Source organism: Anolis carolinensis, chromosome 1 (genome assembly GCF_035594765.1).
Source record: "Anolis carolinensis isolate JA03-04 chromosome 1, rAnoCar3.1.pri, whole genome shotgun sequence".
Taxonomy (NCBI): domain Eukaryota; kingdom Metazoa; phylum Chordata; class Lepidosauria; order Squamata; family Dactyloidae; genus Anolis; species Anolis carolinensis.
In genome coordinates, this window is record NC_085841.1 from 281,345,930 (window position 1) to 281,366,746 (window position 20,817).

Below are 20,817 nucleotides of genomic sequence, written 5' to 3' on the forward strand. Positions count from 1 at the left end.
CCCCAAGAGGGTCTTCCTCCAGGGGCAAACCAAGAATGGGCAACTTGGAAGTCCCTGAACAGACTCAGAAGTGGAGTGGGCTGATCAAAAGACAACTTGGCAAGGTGGCACTACCTGGAGGAATCCTCCACCTTGTGTGACTGTGGAGCTGAACAAACAACTCAGCACATGTATGCTTGCCCACAATGCCCTGCCTCATGTACGGAGGAGGAGTTGTTTAAAGCTACAGACAATGCAGTTGCTGTTGCCCGCTTTTGGTCCAAAACTATTTAGTTGCTTGTGATTTCTTTTTTTTTTAATTTCCATTATTTGAAATGTATTTGTTGTACAATGCTTTTGACACGAAATTAAAAAAAATAAAGCACTTTAATGGCACAATAGTTCTGGTATCTACCTCTTCCCGATTGTAACTGACACTTCTTGAACTTTCCTTGGCCCAGTTCTTTTATGGAGCCAACCCACGATTTTATCATAGTATGCTTATTGTTTGTGATCTTATTTGTTTTATGATGTGTTTTATTGTTGATTGACTTGTTTTATTGCTGAGTTTTTACATTGTCTGTTTTACTTGGACTTGGCCCCATGTAAGCCGCCCTAAGTCCCTTCGGGGAGATGGGGCGGGATATAAAAATAAAATTATTATAAAATTATTTGAAATCAGAGATGCTGAGTACTAAGGAATTCTTGAAAAGTTACTTCAAACAAGTTCAAACCCATAACAATGTCATTTCACACTTAACCATCTTTCCAGTAAAAGAAAAACCTTGTTACTTTTAAGTTGAAGAGTGTTTTTCTTTATATTTTCTTCTGAAAAGATTGTTCAAGAACAGTTTCTCTGAACAGTTTCATCCTCTTTATGTTATGACCTGCTTTTCTCTGATTTAGAAACTAACTGTCCATTTTTTAACCATATTGAAATACTATTCCATGAAATCATGTAGTTCGTAAAACCAAAGATAGACTTTTGTAAAGTGACATCAGATGTAATAGTTCTTAAATAAGCAAGAAATTATTGTGTCCCATGGTTCAGGAATCAAAGTGGTAATTACCCCATTCACAAGTACTGTATTTCCTATATCTTTCCCCAAAGTTTTACTGTCTCTCAGTCCAGTTAAGCCTCTGCTACTGGTTACTCACTGTAATTGCTGGAATCTCTGAATAGGATTCAAGGGGAAATTGGAAGCAAACAGGCAGACATCCAAGTTGCATAATCTTAGGGATTGCAAACTGCCAGAATTTTAGGAGGCTGATTGAAATGTTTCCCTTTTGACTATGTGCTACAATTGGAGGATAGAAAGCCACAAAATCTCCAACCTATATATGTTTCTATCATTACATATAAACATTTGAGATATCTATAGAAGACAAGGCTGTTCCACCCCCCTCCCCCGAAAATTTTCAGGTTTTTTTTAAAAAAAACCTGGTTTACTCATGAATTTTAACTGTTTAACCAAATCCCCATGAGTGTCCACTGAAGTTTATCGATGGAGCCTGATTTCTAAATTATTTTGCATTATAAAACTATTCTTCATGATTCACTAAAAAAAGCCTCCCCCCACATTTTTTTCTGGCTATGGCCCTGATAGAAGGTAGATCTGTAGTGCTACAGGAGTGTTACTTATGTTTGATTTTTTATGTCTGCTATAACAGATTATTTTTTATTTAATTTTAGTTTCTAAGTCATTACTTTTATATTTTGGGTTATCAATTTTTATAATAATAATAATAATAATAATAATAATAATAATAATAATAATAACTTTATTTTTATATCCCGCCCCATCTCCCTGAAGGGACTCGGGATGGCTCACATAGGGCCAAGCCCAACAACATACAATAGAATACAACAGTATAAAATACACAATATAAAATACAACAATATAAAATACATAACAATCACAGTAGGTCAATAACACAGCTTCAACAGAGCAAAAAGCATGGCCATTAAAAGAGGTGACATCATGGCGCTTCAGTCCATAGTCTTGGTGGAGAGGTAATTTTAATCGTCAGCGAATTAGGAGATCTAATCATGGCTATCTGTGATAAGGAGCAAAAGACTGTGCTATAGGAACAGGTGGGGACTCAATCAACTGTTCACCTCAGTCAAAGGTAGGTTGAAAAAACCAAGTTTTCAAAGCTTTACTGAAAGACAAGCTTTATTATGGGTGTATTGTTATTGCGTCCCTCCGGGGAGATTGGGCGGAATATAAATAAAGTTTTTTTTTAGTATTATTACATTATTATGCAAAACTATATCTCTGTATGTTGTTTCTTCTTTAAAAAGGGAAGGTATTTCATGACTTTTATTTTATTAAAATAAAATTTCCAGGGCAAACATGACTTTAGTTATTGATCATTATTTTGCAAATGGTTTGCAGTTTTGTAAGGCATTGCATGAATATCCTCCCTCCCCTAATTTGTCAGTAGCTATTTTTGCATGGAAATGAACCGGTCTTTCAGGAATAATTCAATTTTCTTGCTATCTGTAACCTATAGGTTAATAAAGATAACAAGCTTGTGGTGATGATATTGAATTCCCAATGTAAAATCACCTGAGACTGCAGTAAGGTGCTTGTTGCTACTGTATGATTTTCTAAAACTTTCAAATAGAAACAGTATAAATTTGAACATCTTATGGCTGGATTCATTCTTAACAACTTCAGCTCTTATGCTCACTGTTCTATATACATATAATTATTGGTTTTGCAGCTGCTTGATGCCTCCCTCACCCCCCAAAAGGTCATCTTTGATAATGTTTCCATTTTTCAGGTCTCCCTTAAATCCTGTTCTGAGTCTGACCTTTGACAGAGTGACTGCAGCTGAAAAGAATGGCATCACAGTTATTTATAAAACACTTCTGGATCCCACTGTTGATTTGCTGCCTGGAAGTGACAAGTACATTAACTCCTGTTTTATTTGAGTTTTCTGATCCACTAAGCCTAAGATTGGGGAATCAAAGGGGAAGGGAAGAGAAAGAAGATTAAAATGTTGGGATTTTTGCAGCTGTTACTTTAAATATCATAAAAAACTGGCTTATATATCATTAAACATGCAGCAACTGTGCCGTTTCAAGAATAAACAGAAGAAGTCTTCAGCTTCTGTTAAAAGTATGAATTAAACACAAGGATGTGGCACATAAAATTTATTGAGAATTTGTATAAGGAATGATAAGATTCTAGTGCCAGAACTGCAAATTGCAACTTTATATTTTTGTGTACATGGGAATAAACTGCCTTGAGCTCTGCTAAATACGTTTCTTAGTACAGTATATGCATAGCATTGAGCTGAAAACATGCTGATCTTCTGTTCTGTATCATAAATTTCAAAGGAATAAAATGTGAAACTGGCCTAAATATAGTACAGTACCATTTTTAAACATGTACATAATTGGGTGGTGATATTCATGCTTTGAATCTGGCATAAAGTGCATTCAGGGAGCTTGGATTCATATACTGCCTGCATTATTTAATAAACAAACAGGAGGTTCTCATTGCATATCCTAAATATCAAAATTGCAGCTATTTTAAATAAATGCAGTGCTCTTGTTTGCTATTTGTTGATTGGGATGGGGATGAGGTAAGCTTTGTTTTTACTCTTCCTTGAGGGCAAGGGTTGTTTCTACATACTCTTTCCTTAAGGCAAATAAAGTTCATCTCATGCAATACATTTTTCCTTCCCCATCCTCACTGCAGCTCCCTTCAGTCCCTTACTGAAGAACAATGGACCATCCAAAAGAACTCTGGATGGTGTCTGGAAGGACTGCAGTCAGAGAGCAGAAGTGGCTGGAATTCAAGACACTCCCCTGAATAATCAAATATGTTGTGATCACACAACATATTGGTGGATTCAGTACTCCTATAGATCAGTGGGGCTTGGTGGCGCACTGGGTTAAATCCTTGTGTCAGCAGGGCTGCTGATTGACAGGTTACGGTTCAAATCCAGGGAGAGTGGATGAGCTTCCTCTGTCAGCTCCAGTTCCCCATACTGGGACATGAGAGAAGCTTCTGACAAGGATGGTAAAATATCAAACATCTGGGCATCCCCTGGGCAATGTCCTTGCAGACAGCGAAGTTATCTCACACCAGAGGCAACTTGCAGTTTCTCAAGTTGCTCCTGACACAAAAAAGTGGTCCCCAACCCATGGGTTGTGACTCCAAATGGGGTCATGAAGGGTTTTCTGTGGGGTCAACCAACAGTGGTGAGCTATGAAAATATGAAAAATTTAAAAATTCATTTACCCTATTAAAAAGTCTATTTTAATGTATCGGGGTCACAGGTCACTTTTTCTCTTTAAAATGGGGTTGCGACTACAAAAAGGTTGGGAGCCGCTACTATAGATGTTGTTGAAATAAAGTGATATCTGTAATTAAACTATATAAATCCTAAATAGCAACCACTTCTGACTACTTATTTTCAGTTGGGAAGCTTGTAATGGATTCCCAGACAATCTCAGATTAACCAGTCTTCAGGAACATCACACCTTGGCAGCTGTGGATCCAAACAGCTATTTTATGCGGTCTAAGGTGAGCAATGATGACATCTATAAAAGCAAATATTTCTGACTTTCATAAAACTTAAAAAGAAATTGACTAGTTTTTTCTGAATATGGATAAAATTACTGGGTCATAAGAGGTTGGAATGTGTGTCCAATGGAAAACAATCCAGTACAGGTAGAAAATATCCACACTTGCCTCTACTAATATTAGCAGAGTCTGTTTATGTGTGTCAGCTAATAAACCAATTCACTAGCTGCTGTTGGGCATGCATGATTTTAATTAGAATCGGCATTCCTCTAAAATAGAGTGTTTGTTTAACTATTACAGGAATACCCGGGGAGCTTTTTTAAAAAGAGCATCATTATATTGCAGAACTATAACATTGACTGTTTCATAAGCAGTGGTGCAATTCTTTAAGATCACCACCCCTGATTCTGGCTAGGAAAAAAACCACAAATCTGCAGCTAGCCCATCTGCAACTATCCCATTGAAATAGCTTTTAACTAAGCACTTTATGGTAATAAGGGGAATTTGGAACTGGTTTTAACTTTGTTTTTTTGATATGGATGATGTTGTGGAGCATTCTTGGAACTTTTAACATTTGTTTTTAGCTTTGGTTTTATGTTACGATGTATATTTTAATATGATGTGCACCACCTGACGAAAGGTGGCATAGAAATCTCCTAAATAAAATAATTAATTAAATAAAATTGGCTATTATATGCTTTGAACTGAATTATATGGCAGTGTAGACTCATTTAATCCAGTTCAAAGCAGATAATCTGGATTCAGAAACTTGATTATATGGCAGTGTAGATCCAGCGTAAACATCACAATAGAACTGTATGGTGTTTACATAGTCATATGGCTCCCCACGATTACTGCAATGTTTAGGGGAACTCAGATTTACCCATAATATCAACAATGCTATTTTTAGCCTTTTTTTGGCCTTGCAGGTATTTTAGGAGATTAACTTGGATGAAAATGGTTAATAGTGTTAAGGATTTTTATATGGAAAAATCTGGGACACATTGATGCTGAATATATTTAATGTATTTTAAATATCAGTCTTTGAATAACTACAGATCAATAGGCATATTTAAAAACAAAGAATTAATTCATTTACTGGTTCTATAATAATTTATCTATTAATAATAACAAACATGACTTGAATATTTTTCAAACTTGCATTTGACATCAGCATATTTAGTTAAGATTTTATTCCATACAAGATGCAAGAAAATATAATTATGAAGTTTAATTAGAATCATGTATACCCAATTACATTGAATTAAACATTCTGTTTCTGCTGTATATTTATACTTTTATCAGTACTGAATTTTAAACTATTTTATGTTGTTGTGAGCCATGCTGAAAACTTTGTTACTTTGCAGAACAGTGTTTGAATCTCCACTTGGTCATGGTAACCCACTGGGTGACCTTAGCCAAATCATAGGACCTCTTCACACTTAACTCTCCATTGCTTCGTTTTTGCTGGCAATTGATGGCAAAAAGGCAGGTGCGCAGGGTGCTTCATGGCCCTTCCTCCCCTCCCTCCCCTGTCAAAAAGAGGGAACCGAACAAGGCACATTGGCACCCTGTCCCTTTCCTCCATCAGATGGGGAAAAGGGCAGAAAAATGCAGGTAGCTCCATTGGAGCTACCCAAAACACAAGTCATCTTTCGTTGGTGGTGAAGAAGCGCCTTACGAGGAAGCGTCTTGGCCAAGCCAGCATCAGCTGATTGCGCTCAGCAGGCTCCATCCCAGAAGAGGAGAAAAGGGCCAAAAGTCCCAAGTGTGATAAGGTCCATACACTCTCAGCCTCAGAGGAAAGCAAAGAAACCACTTCTAAATGAATCCTATTGAGAAATTTTCATGCAAGGTTTGCCTTTGGGTTGCAGTAGGTCAAAAATAATCAGAGGGCATACAACAACAGCAGCAGCAGCAATGGTTTAACGACTTTGCAACTAGAATAATAGAATCATAGAGTTGGAAAAGATCTCATGGGCCATCCAGTCCAACCCTCTGCCAAGAAGCAGAGATTCTTGGCAAGGGGTTGGATAGCGGAGATTTATTATTATTATTGACACAATGACGTTGTATGACACAGCAAACAAGATAGATATGCTGGATTTCGTTTCACAAAACCACAAGTCGAACACTTTTATTATTTATTTATTATTTATTATTATTATTATTATTATTATTATTAATGCAATGCGTGCTTTTTTAAAATCACTGACTACTTATCTTTACTGTTAATTAAGTGTGATCGATGTGTACTATGGTTACACTTTCAATAAAGCAAAATTTGAATACAGAACTCTGTTTTAATCATGGCAAGGGGGAATATTGCTTGTTGGTAATGAAAAATAACATTTAAGAATTAAAACCAGAGAGCCAAGCATTTCACTCAACAGAGACATCATAGCTGAGATTCCAGTATGGACAGTTAGACTTTTTAAATCTAAAAATGTGCTTAAAAAGTGTCAACACTTGTCTGAAAATTTTAATTTTTTATCTTGAATAACAATTGTTTAAATCTAAATTAAAGAAAAAATGTTAAGGCTTGCTAAAATGAATATAACACTAAAAGAATTATACACTAAAAAGGCAAAAGTCTTATGTTCTGGATATCTACACATTAAGACTGTGGTTGGGTATAGATCATGCTCAACCCCTGACTGTTGTTTTTAATCTTTGATAGACAGGCAAAACCCTTCCAGCAGAGTAAAATTTGTGACATAATCCACATTCATAAATCTTGGGGATAAAGATAACCCAGACAGTTACAGCATGTTGCTCTTTTATCACTGTTGAGGAAGTGAGGTCAAGTATCAGTGAATGCTGTCTGTTTTGATAAAGACAGTGTTGGAAGCAGTATTTTTGTGAATGTTGGATATTTTTCTTGGCAGTGGGTTTCATAATAAAAGCACTGGGATTTAAATCTGAAGTACACATTTACAGGAACCAGATAAAATGTTCGTTGACATGAATGTATGTATGCTTGTCTTTTCAGATTTTATTTACTTAATTTTGACAACTATATACCACAATTTGCATATAGTAAATAAATCAAGTGGATGTCCACCACATAAGTTTAATTCATTTGGGTTAATTATTTAGTGTTGTGAATTATTGCATATATTATCAGACTGTTCTCCGTTTCTGCAGGGTTAGGGTACAGGGCAACAGATTGAGGACACATTATTTCTTGTAATGCCACAAGTAAAGATGATCCAAACATTCAAATAAGAAATCTCATTCATTAAATATGAATCTATCTGTTTGACTGTAAAAAGTGCTTGGGAAGTTGATTAAATTAACAATGAAGAAGATATGGGGCAAATGTAGCTCACCCAGGCAAGGGCCAATTTAAGAACCTAGCACAAAATTCACTGCTGTCCCTGTTCTAATTGATTACCATATAATTCAGTCCAATATGTTTTGCATAGTCTAGGGCATTTGTTTATATCCTAGAAATCAAGGTATTCCGCAGTTCCCAGAAAGCTGCTGGGATCAATTTGCAAAGCATTTTGTGGAGAGTTGCTCAAATGTGTCCTGACTTTGCAGTCCCTAACATGGGCAATAATGGAGGAATTCTCTGGGCAGCATGGCAAATCCGTAGAGGAGCATAGGAAACTGTCATCCCGTGCCCCGCATTGCCACTTCCACATCACATGGGAGAAAGTGTTGCCGCTTGGCCTCCCCTTGTGCTGGCCTCATTGTAGGTTATTAGAGTAGAATGGAGCCAGGATGGAGCCTTGCTGGAAGTTACCCAGCATCGTGTGAATGAGTTTCAGTTTATTCAGCTTGAGGGTGTGAACAAGTTGCTTAAAGAGTGAGGACAACCTCTTGCTCATTAGAACTATGTCCATTCTGGCAGCTAAAAGCTGCTAGAACAATACTTGCCATTTACAGGGTGGAGATTGTACAGGTTTCTTTGAAGGAGGTTTGAGTTTCAACTTCTCTAAAACAAGTAGCTGCAATTCATCCAATGCTTTTTGTGAAAGCCATCCACTGCATGACTACCAGCCTCCTCCCACCAGACTCAAATCAAGGAAGGGCTTCACGAGAACCACCACTCCTCTTGATGTTCCTCCAGCAGCAGCAAGGGTGTCCCTCTAGTCTAAAACTATTTAGTTGCTTGTGATTTCCTTTTTTCATCATTTTAAAATGTATTTGTTATGCAATGCTTTTGACATGAAATAAATAAATAAAGTGGCTGCAAGATCTTCCCTGAATCCCACCATCCAAGATAACTAACAGTTGCTAACCTTTCTTTTCAAAGTAAGATCTTAGAGTGGCTCTAGCAGGATAAATTCATGCTTTCTGGGATGTGTCTGGATTCTGGCAATAGAAAATAAACAACCTTGTTGATGATCTATCTCAGGAACTAGACAACAGGAACACATCCCAGTTGGATCCAATGGGCTTCATAGCATTGTTTTATATCATTGATCATGGTATGCTCCTGGGCAGTTTGGCAGATAAGGAACTCAAGGGAACTGTACTGCAGTAATTCTCCATCTTTTTGGCACAACTTACCCAGAGGTGTAGCTGTAGAACTGTTTTTCAGTCTCTTTACTGTTAACCTTTAGGGTTTTTCAAGCTCTGCATTGTCTCCTCTTCTTCTTGATGATATGTGAAGCATAGGATGACATCTGCTTCTAAATTTAAAACTTGACTTGGGTCCTAATATCATAAAGGTGAAATGTAAATAAAATTAAACAAATAGAATAAAAAGCAAGGGGCACAGAAAAGAATGCTGAGAAACATCAAAATGATGGTTCCAGTTTGCAGAATAGCAGTTTCCTACCATCAGCTTCTGCCATTTGTCTACACGCTGGGGTACATTCACTTTAAAAACAGGGGGAAATTCTGACTGAGTAATTTTTGGTGCAACGGGGAATTATGACAGGGATCATGCTTCTGATTATCACAATTGAGATGTGCAAGAAGAAATGGAAGTGTCAGCTGTGTCCCAACTGACATGAGAACGAACCTGGTGAGTCAGAACTGGGGAATTGGGCTGGAGGACACCACTCAGTTACATAATTAAGGTAGTTATGTAGTTAGGTAACTTATCTAGAATCATGAGTTTAGCTCTAACAGAGAACTTCCCAAAAGGATATAATGGTTGTTTGTATCAAAAGCAACTGAGAGAACTAAAGGGGATGCACTATTCCTTTCTCTTGGCAAATGGCATAACACAGAGCTACCATAGTAATTTGCTCCTCAGACCAGGCCTAGAACCCAACTGAAAAGAATCCAAATACAGTAGAGTCTCACTTATCCAAGCTAAACAGGCCGGCAGAAGCTTGGATAAGCGAATATCTTGGATAATAAAGAGAGATTAAGGAAAAGCCTATTAAACATCAAATTAGGTTATGATTTTACAAATTAAGCACCAAAACATCATGTTATACAACAAATTTGACAGAAAAAGTAGTTCAATACACAGTAATGTTATGTTGTAATTACTGTATTTACGAATTTAGCACCAAAATATCACGATATACTGAAAACATTGACTACAAAAATGGCTTGGATAATCCAGAGGCTTGGATAAGCGAGGCTTGGATAAGTGAGACTCTACTGTAGTTAGAATTAGCCAAAAGTGCCTATAATTGGCCAGCAATCGCCCACATGATCAACTTGCCCCAAACTGAGGGACTCGCAACTAACCTAAAATTATTAAATACCCCTTGATTTGAGGAAATGCAAGATTACAACATGTTTTGAAGAGATTGATGGAAATGTAGAGAATAGAATTACAAATTTACATTGAAATTCAATCAGTTATACTGATAAACTATGTATATTTTCCCCATTTTGATGGGAGAGAAGATCAGGCAAAGCATTTATTTGTGAGAATTGTTTTCATGTATATTGTGTAGGAAACTGTTACAATGATTGAGGGTGAACAGAAATATTATTTTTTGTGTGTATGATAATTGACTCCTCTCTCTCAACTATGCTATGGATTAAGGTTTTGAAAATATATAGATTTTAACATATATTGTGGTGTTTCAAATTTTTGGTATATTAATAAAAGATTTATATTCTGGCAGTCCGCAAGTTATGAACAAGATAGGTTCTGTAGGTTTGTTCTTAAGTTGAATTTATATGTCAGTTGGAACAGGCACATTTTTAAGTGAAACTGTTCAGAAGATTTCACCTCACTTCCTTTCCCTGTGAGAATTAGATTTTGAAAAAAATGGCTTATTGTGGAAACAAGGATTTGGTGATAAAGGTCCAGCAGAGACACCTTTTCCCCATGATAACTCTTCCAGGAATTCATTTCCCTTCCGAGGAGCAGATTTCTCTCACTTCATATTGTCTCACTCCCATTCTTTAAAATGTTAAAAGTTTTTTTTTTTAAAAGCAATGCTTTTGGGTTGGAAAGATTAGCCGTTTACAAGAAACGTATATATGCTGATGACCTTGGCCTAACAACACAAGCAAAAGATTTTGAAACAGTTGAAAACCAACTCACAAATGCCTTGAAAGATCTCTCCAGCTACTACAAAGAGGATCACCTGAAGCCTAACCCTTCCAAGACAGAAGTGTGTGCTTTCCACCTACGTAACCGTGAAGCCAACAGGAAACTGAAAGTTACTTGGGAAGGCCAAGAGCTCGAACACTGTTTCCATCTTAAATACCTTGGTGTCACCTTAGATCAAACACTAACATATAGGAAAAACTGGATGAACACCAAGCACAAAGTAGCTGCATGCAACAACATCCTGCAGAAACTGACTGGCAGTGCATGGGGTGCAGACCCACAATTAATAAGAACATCAGCCTTGACCTTGTATTTCTCAACTGCTGAGTACGCCTGTCCTGTCTGGCACAAGTCTGCCCATGTGAAGCAGGTGGACATAGCACTGAACGAAACATGCAGAATAATCACATGATGCCTTAAACCTACACCTGTTGATAAACTCTACAAGTTAGCTGGCATTGCCCCTCCTGATGTGTGACAGGAAGTTGCTGCTAACTGTGAGAGAAATAAGATTGAATATTGTGAAAGCCACCCATATGTATGCTTGCCCACAATGTCCTGCCTCATGTACGGAGGAGGAGTTGTTTAAAGCTACTGACAATGCGGTCACTGTTGCCCGCTTTTGGTCTAAAACTATTTAGCTGCTTGTGATTTCCTTTATTTCATCACTTTTAAATTCATTTATTATGCAATGCTTTTGACACGAAATAATATAACCCCCATTCTTAACTATTAGTTGTTTGTAATTTGGATGTTTGTAAATTGTGGACTATCTGTATATCTATTAGGCAGGATAGAACATTTTCACTTAGGCCTAAACCTTGCCTTTACAGTCCTATACTGTGGGATATATATAAAGAAATATAGTTATGAGTATAAAAGAAGTATGAAAGAAAAGAACATTAATACCATTATTCCTTCTATCTGTGACTGTTGCTTCATGCTCTTTGGGAACTGTAATATCACGTGAAGCTGGGTTAGAAGGATGTGGTGTTCTTTCTTTATCTGGTGTTCTTAGGTAATATCCTGCATTATAGGATATAATAAAGAACAGCATGGTATTAGTGTTGGATGCCAACCTCAAATAAATAACAAGAGGAAAATATTTCCTCCCCACTGCACCACAAAATCAAATGTGATAAGATTAAAGCCAGTGGCATTGCTAAGAGGACACGGGGACTTACAGCAGGTGCTATGCACATCATAATGATATCTCTCTCTAATTCCATCTACAACAATCTTCTACACAGTTGTGTTGTCTCTGATAGCAACTTAGAATACAGAGGGCAAGTACATGTGCTGCTTGAAATACTTCAACCTTTAGTGTGGGATTACAAAAGCATTCATTCCCATTGTAGAAAAGCAGTGGGGCTTCCCTCCTTGGCACTGTTGCAGCTGGCTAACAGGTAATATCAAACTGAGGATCATTTTGGGTAGTGATGTGTGTGTGAAAGCATTCTGAGTATGCTATTTCAAAGTTATAATTCTCCTGGAATGCAATATTATTTAGCCTTTACTGAAGTGTATTGGCTTTAGGGTGTTTAAGTGATCCATGTACATTATTACGATTATTTGAATTACAACTTCTGTGCTATTATCTTTAACATACCACCCCCCCCCCCCCAATAATGTCTATGGGGATTGTAACTCCCCTTTCTGTGTACATTTCTATTCAGGCTTAAAAGTTTAATTCCATATACCTATTTAGGTTACAATCCTGTATGGATTTATCTGGGAATAAATCCCACTCAACTCAGTGGAGCTTAGTTCTCAATTCAGATATTGGATTGTACTTTGAGTTATTTGGCTTGCATTTTATATCCATAATGAAGAAAATGTTCAGGAAAGACAGCTCAAAACAATCAATATAACAAAATACAATTCCCTTGTGCTCTCAACAATACTCAGTTTAGATTTCTGTAAAACGATGTCCCACTGCAATGACAAATGATTTTCCTGTATGTATTTTTAGTGATGCCAAGTATCCATTATATTATTCTGTTATTGAATATAGACTGATCCCCAAATGGTGGTCCTCGTGTCAGCAACTATGGAAAATATGAAGAAAAACATTCCCAAAAGAAACCAAGATCTCATACCAGCCATACCAGCCTCTGCATGCTTCCCACTTCCTAATATGTGGGCAATTACAAAGGTACTACTGTGAAAAGGAACAACATTAATTTGAACAATGCATTCATGGACTCATGTATGCTATATGAAGCAGTAGTTTATTCCTCTATTTTGTTGTGTTTATTTCATTTCTACCCTACCGTTCCCCCAAATGTAGAACCCAAGGCAGCTCACATGGTAAGTTAAGATCATATACAAAAGTGTTAGTAAGTGTTAAAAATGGATGATATAAACATTGTTTTTTTAAAAAAAATACAGTGATATTAAAATAGTAATTTAATAACATGGTTAAAAGGCAGTTACAATGTAACAATGATGAAACATATAGCCTATTTCAATTAAAAGAACTTTGCAATGCCCAGTTAACAGACAATGGCCTGGGTAAATAAAAGGATTTTTACCTACTGGCAGAAAGAGAACATGGGCAGGAAACCTATCATCCCACAAGAAGAAATTCAAGAGCCCGGGTCACCACTGCAAAGGCTTTCTCCCCAGTTTCCATAAGCTTTACCTTGTGGGAGTGATGGAACTGTGAAAACGGATCTCAAAACAGGCAGGGAGTTATAAAGTGGGGATCTTCAGGAACAATTGTATCTTCTGCCTTTTGAAGACAAGCAATTGAAATTAGATGCTAATGCCATGCTACTTCATTGTAGAGTACTTCCAGTGAAGAACCCTTAAACCTGATGTTGTGCTTGCTAGGCTGGAGAATGAATATAAAAACAAATCATTGGGCTGTAGATAGAAGTTGGGAGATTTGAGCAGCTTGTTTAATAGAAATGGTGAGATCAGATATAAATTGTGAGCAAGAACCATGGTTAATTTGTATAAATAATTTAATTTAACTGCCTGGTTTTTAATAGCCAATGTTAACAGAAACCAAGTCAAGGCCATTGTTACTTGGAAGTAAGCCCCATTGCTTTTTAGAGGGCCTTAGTGTCTGGTGAAACTATTTAGAATTTCACCCTTAATATTTGAAAGAGAGAGAAAAAAGGCAATGACAAGATTGCACTTATAACAACACTCTTAAAGCTATAGATTTGCTATGGAGTTGCTGTCTCTAAAACAAAATGTTTTAAAGATATTTAACCAATATTTTTTCAGACTTGAGGTAAAACTTTAAATTGACTCAATGGCGATAGATTTGTTGCAATCTTTGCAGTTCACTGAACTTTTTTCCCTGTGCATACATATTTCAAGTAAACTCTGTAGTTATAAGTATGGCAAGTGACACGTTATGGACCCTAAATCGTTGCACTGTGAAATATGCAGAGGAAAAGGACAAATGAAGATATCAAGGGTCTGTTCTATTTTGCACTGAACTGTAAAATGCCACCCTTGTTGTACAGAAGATCACTGATTCTGAGCAGGGCTCATTGACTGCTAAGTTGTGGATAGTATTTCAGTTTCTCCAACTGTTAATATCCTGAGCTATCCAGGCATAATGACCTCTCTATTTGTAACACATTGTTGAATTTTCTGGTTCTTTTAACTTATTCAAACCCTTTCCCCCCATTCATTGAAAGACGGGAATGATTCTAAATCGAGCTATAGTACAAAGCTGTCTGGCGGTTGGTCATCCAATCAGAGCTGTGACGCAGGATGGCATACCTCTTGAAGGCTATAAGTTAAACCTACAGAAAAGGTATTGATATTTTTTAATAAAAGAGATACTTCAAGTGTTACCAAAAGGCATCTTTACATATTGTGTAATTTAGTGCTTAAGAATGTATAATATCTAATTTATCCTACCATTTCGTTTGAAATAATGAATTTCTCTCAGACATTCCCTTCTTGACATATTTTAAATGAACTGTGAAGATTCTTTCTGAAACAGCCTGGAGAGAACAAAAAAAAAAAAAAAAAAAGAGAAGGAGGAAGGTGATATTTATGTTTACTATACATCAGGATAGTGACATTTTAACAGTCTCTGCCCTTTAAAAGAAAATAATAAACCCATGGCATGTTATGTATTAATCTGGAATAGAGTGTGAAGACTCAGGCTGGATCTACCCTGCCCTATATCCCAGGATCTGATTCCAGATTATCTGCTTATCCCAGATTATCTGGCAGTGTAGACTCATGTAATCCAGTTCAAAGCAGATAATCTGGGATCAGATCCTGGAATAAACGGCAGTATAAATCACACCTCAGGGATTTCTCACTGGCCTTTCTACCCTGGGTAGAATTTAAAGGTGTGCATCACTATTTTGCTTCTTGGGAACAGACCCATAATTGGAACCAGGGGTACTCTTGAAGAGTTGACTAAGTAGGTCCTTATTAATCTTTCCCATAGTATTTCTCAGAAATGTTTAATGGTAGCTCTCTCTAGAATTTGATATTAGATGGTCTTAGAACATGTTGTCTTTGTCTGGAAGAGGTCACCACCCATGTACCAGCCTTAGTCAAAGCTGCTCTATGTTATTTGGACCTCCACTGACACAGATGGATCTAAGAGCACTGACATACTGCAGATTTGAGGAGTGCAACCACATGTGAAACAGGATAAACTCTGGCTCTGTAGACAAATGAAGTGCCCACTAGTCTTTTTAGGAGTAAGCTGTTGCTGAAATTTTGAGCATGTGTATTCAGAAGTAAGCCTTACTGTTTGCAATCAAAATGCTATATGGTACTTATCACTTCAAAAATCACATCACTTATATAAGCAACACCTGTGTTAATTCTGTCTTAAAGACAGAATCTATTAAAATGCAGAATCAATCTGCAATCTTATTAAGAACTGTATTATGGCAGAGGTCTGCCATAGGGAGACAATAGTAGTGGACAGTTTATTCGTGGCACAACCAAACCCAGCATTTGGGTGAGAATTTTTGGTATACTTAACAATCCCTCCTGTTAAGGGGGAGGATAGGCTATAGTAGTACAAATATAGATTGGATACCTCATTCTGCAAAGTAAAATTAGCAGTGCAAAATCTAGTTGTAAAAACATAGTTCCCTGTGTAAGATCCTGACCTTTATATTTTAAGGGTACCTTGTAGCTTTGAACTCCCTAAAGCAGAAAATACTGCCTGATATATTTGATGTGTAAGATAGTATCAAAAGCATGTTCCAGTCCTTTGTAAATCTCCATAAATTTAACTTGTAAGAATATTTAACATGCTATCAATATTTAGTTTCTTATTTGAAATGAAATGAAAATGTTATGAACTAAAATATGGGACAGAGATAAACCAGAATTTTGAAGACATATTGCCAGCTTGTAAAATATTGATGATTTCCAAGATATTTTTAAAGGAAAGTCATTATTTGTATTAAGCTGTTTAATACAAAATGCTTCTTACTAGGATTATAAATTGATATTGTCCTGGCTTATTGTCCCCACCATACTTTAATATTCCATCAGAAGAATGATTGTACAACACATTTAATAGATGACTAGGATATTTTAAAATAATGACTATGTAGATAAAATTGCAAATAACCTATAGAGCATTATGCAGTGTCTAAGAATGTAGCAGATGATAAATCTGTAGTGATTATAGGCAAATTGCTAAAGCCCAAACATCCTTGGCAGAGCGAGACATTCCAAACTTGTAACACAATTTGTACTTGTAAACACTATTCAAAGCTCTACATTTCTGAAAAAGGGCTGTCTTTTCTATTTTATGTATTAATGAATAACTGAGCATTTGATGAATGTTTTCAAACTTTTTGGTCATTTGGTCTTTTGGATTACCTGTCAACATTTCAAAACCATTGTGACTGCAAATACTAGGCCAACTAATTCAAAAGTCTTGTTTTTCCAGTGGTTTTCTTTGCAAAATTATGGTTTAGCCCATGGAAATCAATTTGTTTAGTTAGACTGACTGGGGCATACCTATTATTGCCCCATTTTAACAGTTGTTGTTTTTGATAACAACTTGCCGAAAATTCTGCTCCTACAGTCACTGGCAGTGTGCAAAAACTCCATGAAGATATAAAGTCACCCTCCTTCTGAGCCCACCATCTATACATTTTGTATCCATGGATTCAATATTTTAATGGCTTGAAATATTACAAAAATATCCAGAAAGCAAACTTTGCTATTTTATATAAGGTACAACATTGTACAAAATGGAATATGAACATCCATGGATTTTGGTATCCATGGGGGGAGGGACATGGAACCAAACCTCAGCACATATCAAGGGCCCATTGTACACACTTCACAGAAAATAAGTTGCTATTGCTTCTTGGAAATCTTGTTTAGCATTTATTTCATCTTCAGGTGACATTGTCTCAAGTTACACCAAAACCATAAATGTGAGTGAATAGGACACTTACTCAAAATGTATATATCCTACAAAAGAAGAAGAAGCTTTTTATTTCTCCATGGCTTAAGTGCTTTGCCTTGCCCTTCAACTAGACTACTCTTGTTCCTGTCAATGAACAAGGAACCATAGCTATTCTAGTTCTTGATATGATCATTGTTGTTATATAACACAAGTCAACTCCAATTTATAGGAGTCTCATTGAAGGGCCATCTTGGCAAGACTTATTCCCTGGAGATTGGTCATTGTCTTCCTCTAAGACTGAGAGACCATCAAATCATTGCACTATGCCGATATGATAGACCTTGTCAAAAAGGCATATATATATATATATATATATATATATATATATATATATATATCCTGGTCGTCCACTCTCACAAAGTCCTAACTGCACAAAATACACCTTCTCTATTCTAGACAACAGATTTTTAAAATTCTTCATTTAAAACTGTAATCAGGAAGCCCAGATGGACAGAATGTTGATTTAGAATATTCTACACTCTGGCTCCAACAAATCTCACTGTATCTAGACAATAAACACAAGGAAATAGGTTTCAGTTAATATCTTCTGACATGATATACAGATTATCCTGAATTTTTTTTTCCTTGTAGCAGTGTGGGCTACAGGTTGAACTCTACTTCTCTTGGCTTCTGTGGACATATGCTTAGCAAATATATCCATGGAGAAGCAGAGGAGAAAGAAAAAAGTCAGACTTATTCCAAGACTTATTCCAGGCAAGAGGTGAAGACACGTGGAACAAAACATAATTATGTGGGATTAATAGGGAAATTTCCCATCACCGTCTCCCACATGCTCCATTTCCTTGAATCCCTGAAACAGCTATCTAGGTCAGTGGTTCTTAACCTGGGGTCCTCAGATGTTTTTGGTCTACAACTCCCAGAAATCTCCTCTAGTTTACCATCTGTTAGGATCTCGTGGAATTGAAGGCCAAAAACATCTGGGGACCCTAGGTTGAGAACCACTGATCTGGTGATATAAGAAATTCACTCAAGTGGGCAGACCCACTTGTTTTGATTGCAAAGGGTATCTTTAATCACTGCAGTCCCCATGCGTTGTTTTAGTATTTTCAGGACAATTCCCTGATATTCCAAAGAGGCTGTTATTCAAGATGAGGAGAGTAGAAGGGATAGAAAAGATGTTCAATTGCATGAATTTTGTTTTGTTCATGCTATTTAGGATCGAAGCCATGCTCTCTTGTCTTCTGACTGTGCTGCCTGTGAGTTGGTTTGCCACACATTAATCAAAGGATTAGCCAGAGGTTAAATATCACTAGGATGTGTTATTTAAGATTTTCCTGGAGACTGCACAATTAAATTGATACTCACCTTAACTTTTTCAGCTGTCTTTTTGTGTCATCCATCTGAAGCATATGACATACACTAATATTGCGAGCTAGTCCAAGTTGCCAGGAGATGATTTTGTGTAAATGTTAATATAATAGGACGTGAGCACCCATGGATTTTGGTATCCATGGGCCCCCTCTAGTGGATATTGAGGGTTCATGGTACATGGTTTGAATCTAACTGCATATTCAAACCTTTAAGATAGGATAATAGGGTGTTGATGTTTATGATGCTTTTGTTTCCTATTACTCTAACAAATATTATCTAAAATTTGGGGGAAATTGGTCTAAGTGATTTCTGCATCTTCTCTGAAGGTAGGAACAGAGAATGTTTGAAGTTTTCAGTGTCGGAGAATATTTGCATTTCTGATGGAATAAAATTTTGATATGTTTCCATTTAAGATAAATGTGAGAGGCCAGGCTTTGAAGTACATCTACAAACAGTTTTCATTTTGATGAAAAGACAATCAAATCAGCTTCCTCTTAGAGTTGCCTTAGAGTTATATGATAGTAAATTCAACTGAGCAAATGGGCATTTAAAAAAATATAACACACAATGGTTTGTGCTGTAACTTGTGTGATAAATAGAATATACTGTGTGTTTAAAAGATACTATCACTAGTATAATTTTTCTCTTACAGGGACAAAAACAATATATATCAGTACTGGGAGTTTCAAAATAATGGTTCAATTCATTCAAAGGTATGTGTGATTTATAGGTATTTTAAGCATCTCTTTGAAATCTTAAATTTGTACTAAGGAATCTCTCTCTGCCTAACTGTTGCTGGTCTCTGCCTCCCATCATCCCTAAAAAGCATGACCAATGATCAGGAATAAAGGGAGCTGTTGTTCAGCAACATCTGGACGGCATCAGAATTGGTTTGATGCTGCCAAAACCTTGCCCTGTTGTTTTGGCATTTGCAGTGGCCACTGGGCATGGAAATGATCCTGGTCATCATTTGGTGCCTTTAATTATGATAGCCAGAGCAACAAACCAGGGAGCTGAGAAAGAAGGAACCACTCCTTATTTCCCCCCTCCCTTTTTGATCACCTTGTCACTGTGAATATTGCCATTAAGGGTACCAGGCAGTGACTAGTGTCATTTTCATACCAGGTGGGCACTGCAAACATGGCAAGGTAGGTGCTGTCTCCTGTCCCAGGCTTCCTGATCCTGAAGAAAGTGGGATGGTGGTGCAAACCGCTGCAGCCACTTCCTGAATAGGAAGCACAACTGTTTACACTGGCCTGAAGTAGCAGTTTACTCTGGATTTTGGGAGAAGCTCTGGAGTATTCTATGACTTCTGCTAACACAGTTCACGACTGCATTAATAGGCTTTGACTCATGTTAATCCATATCAGTCCATGGCTTGTGTGACTGCTATGAACCCAATTTGTCCCCTTTCAATAAACGTGTCAGTATAGATATAGTCTTAGTCTCCTTTTTCTGTAGTCCCTATTACTAGAATTCCACTTCCCTTATTTTAGGTGTTTCAGAGTAGCACAGATCTATGCTATATGTCCAAATAGGCAGTTACACGCCAAGTAAGTAGAACTGGTGTGCTGTTACTGGCTGTGGAGATTAGCTAAATGTCTTCATGAAGTTTAGAAGGTGGGTGGGAGATTTTCCTGAGTTTTTTCCTCCTTCTCCACAGAATTCAGTGTGATCACCATTATCATGGACAGGAAGTGAACGGATGTGCCCTCTCTGTACTGATGACTGTCCAGAATCGCTTTCTAGTTTTGTCCTAGTTACACTAAAACACAATAGCCATCCATGGCTTTCCAACATAACTCTCACTTTGGATGAGGGCCATATATGTGATGTTCCCATTTATAACCATGAATAAAGCCACATTATCTTTAAGAAATTGACACTGGTGTTTCATTTATTTTAATGCATGTGTTACCTATTATGGTCTGTATATATGTTTATTGTAGTGAGCTGAAGAGTTTTAAAATTAGTCTAAATGAAGAAAAGTTTATGAACTATAAAGTCATGTATAGGGAATCTAATTTTTATGACATTGCCCAGCATCAACA

At 36.8% G+C, this 20,817-nt stretch overlaps 1 protein-coding gene across 1 annotated transcript in view; it reads left to right on the plus strand.

Moving 5' to 3' along the window:
* dcdc1 (doublecortin domain containing 1) overlaps positions 1–20,817 on the plus strand; it is a 366,393-nt gene that overhangs the window by 198,682 nt on the left and 146,894 nt on the right. Inside the window, exons 14-18 of the mRNA XM_062979386.1 lie at positions 2,770–2,895; positions 4,418–4,523; positions 13,019–13,159; positions 14,664–14,782; positions 19,419–19,479. Of these exons, the coding sequence (XP_062835456.1) occupies positions 2,770–2,895; positions 4,418–4,523; positions 13,019–13,159; positions 14,664–14,782; positions 19,419–19,479 (553 nt within the window). The remainder of the gene's footprint in view (positions 1–2,769; positions 2,896–4,417; positions 4,524–13,018; positions 13,160–14,663; positions 14,783–19,418; positions 19,480–20,817) is intronic.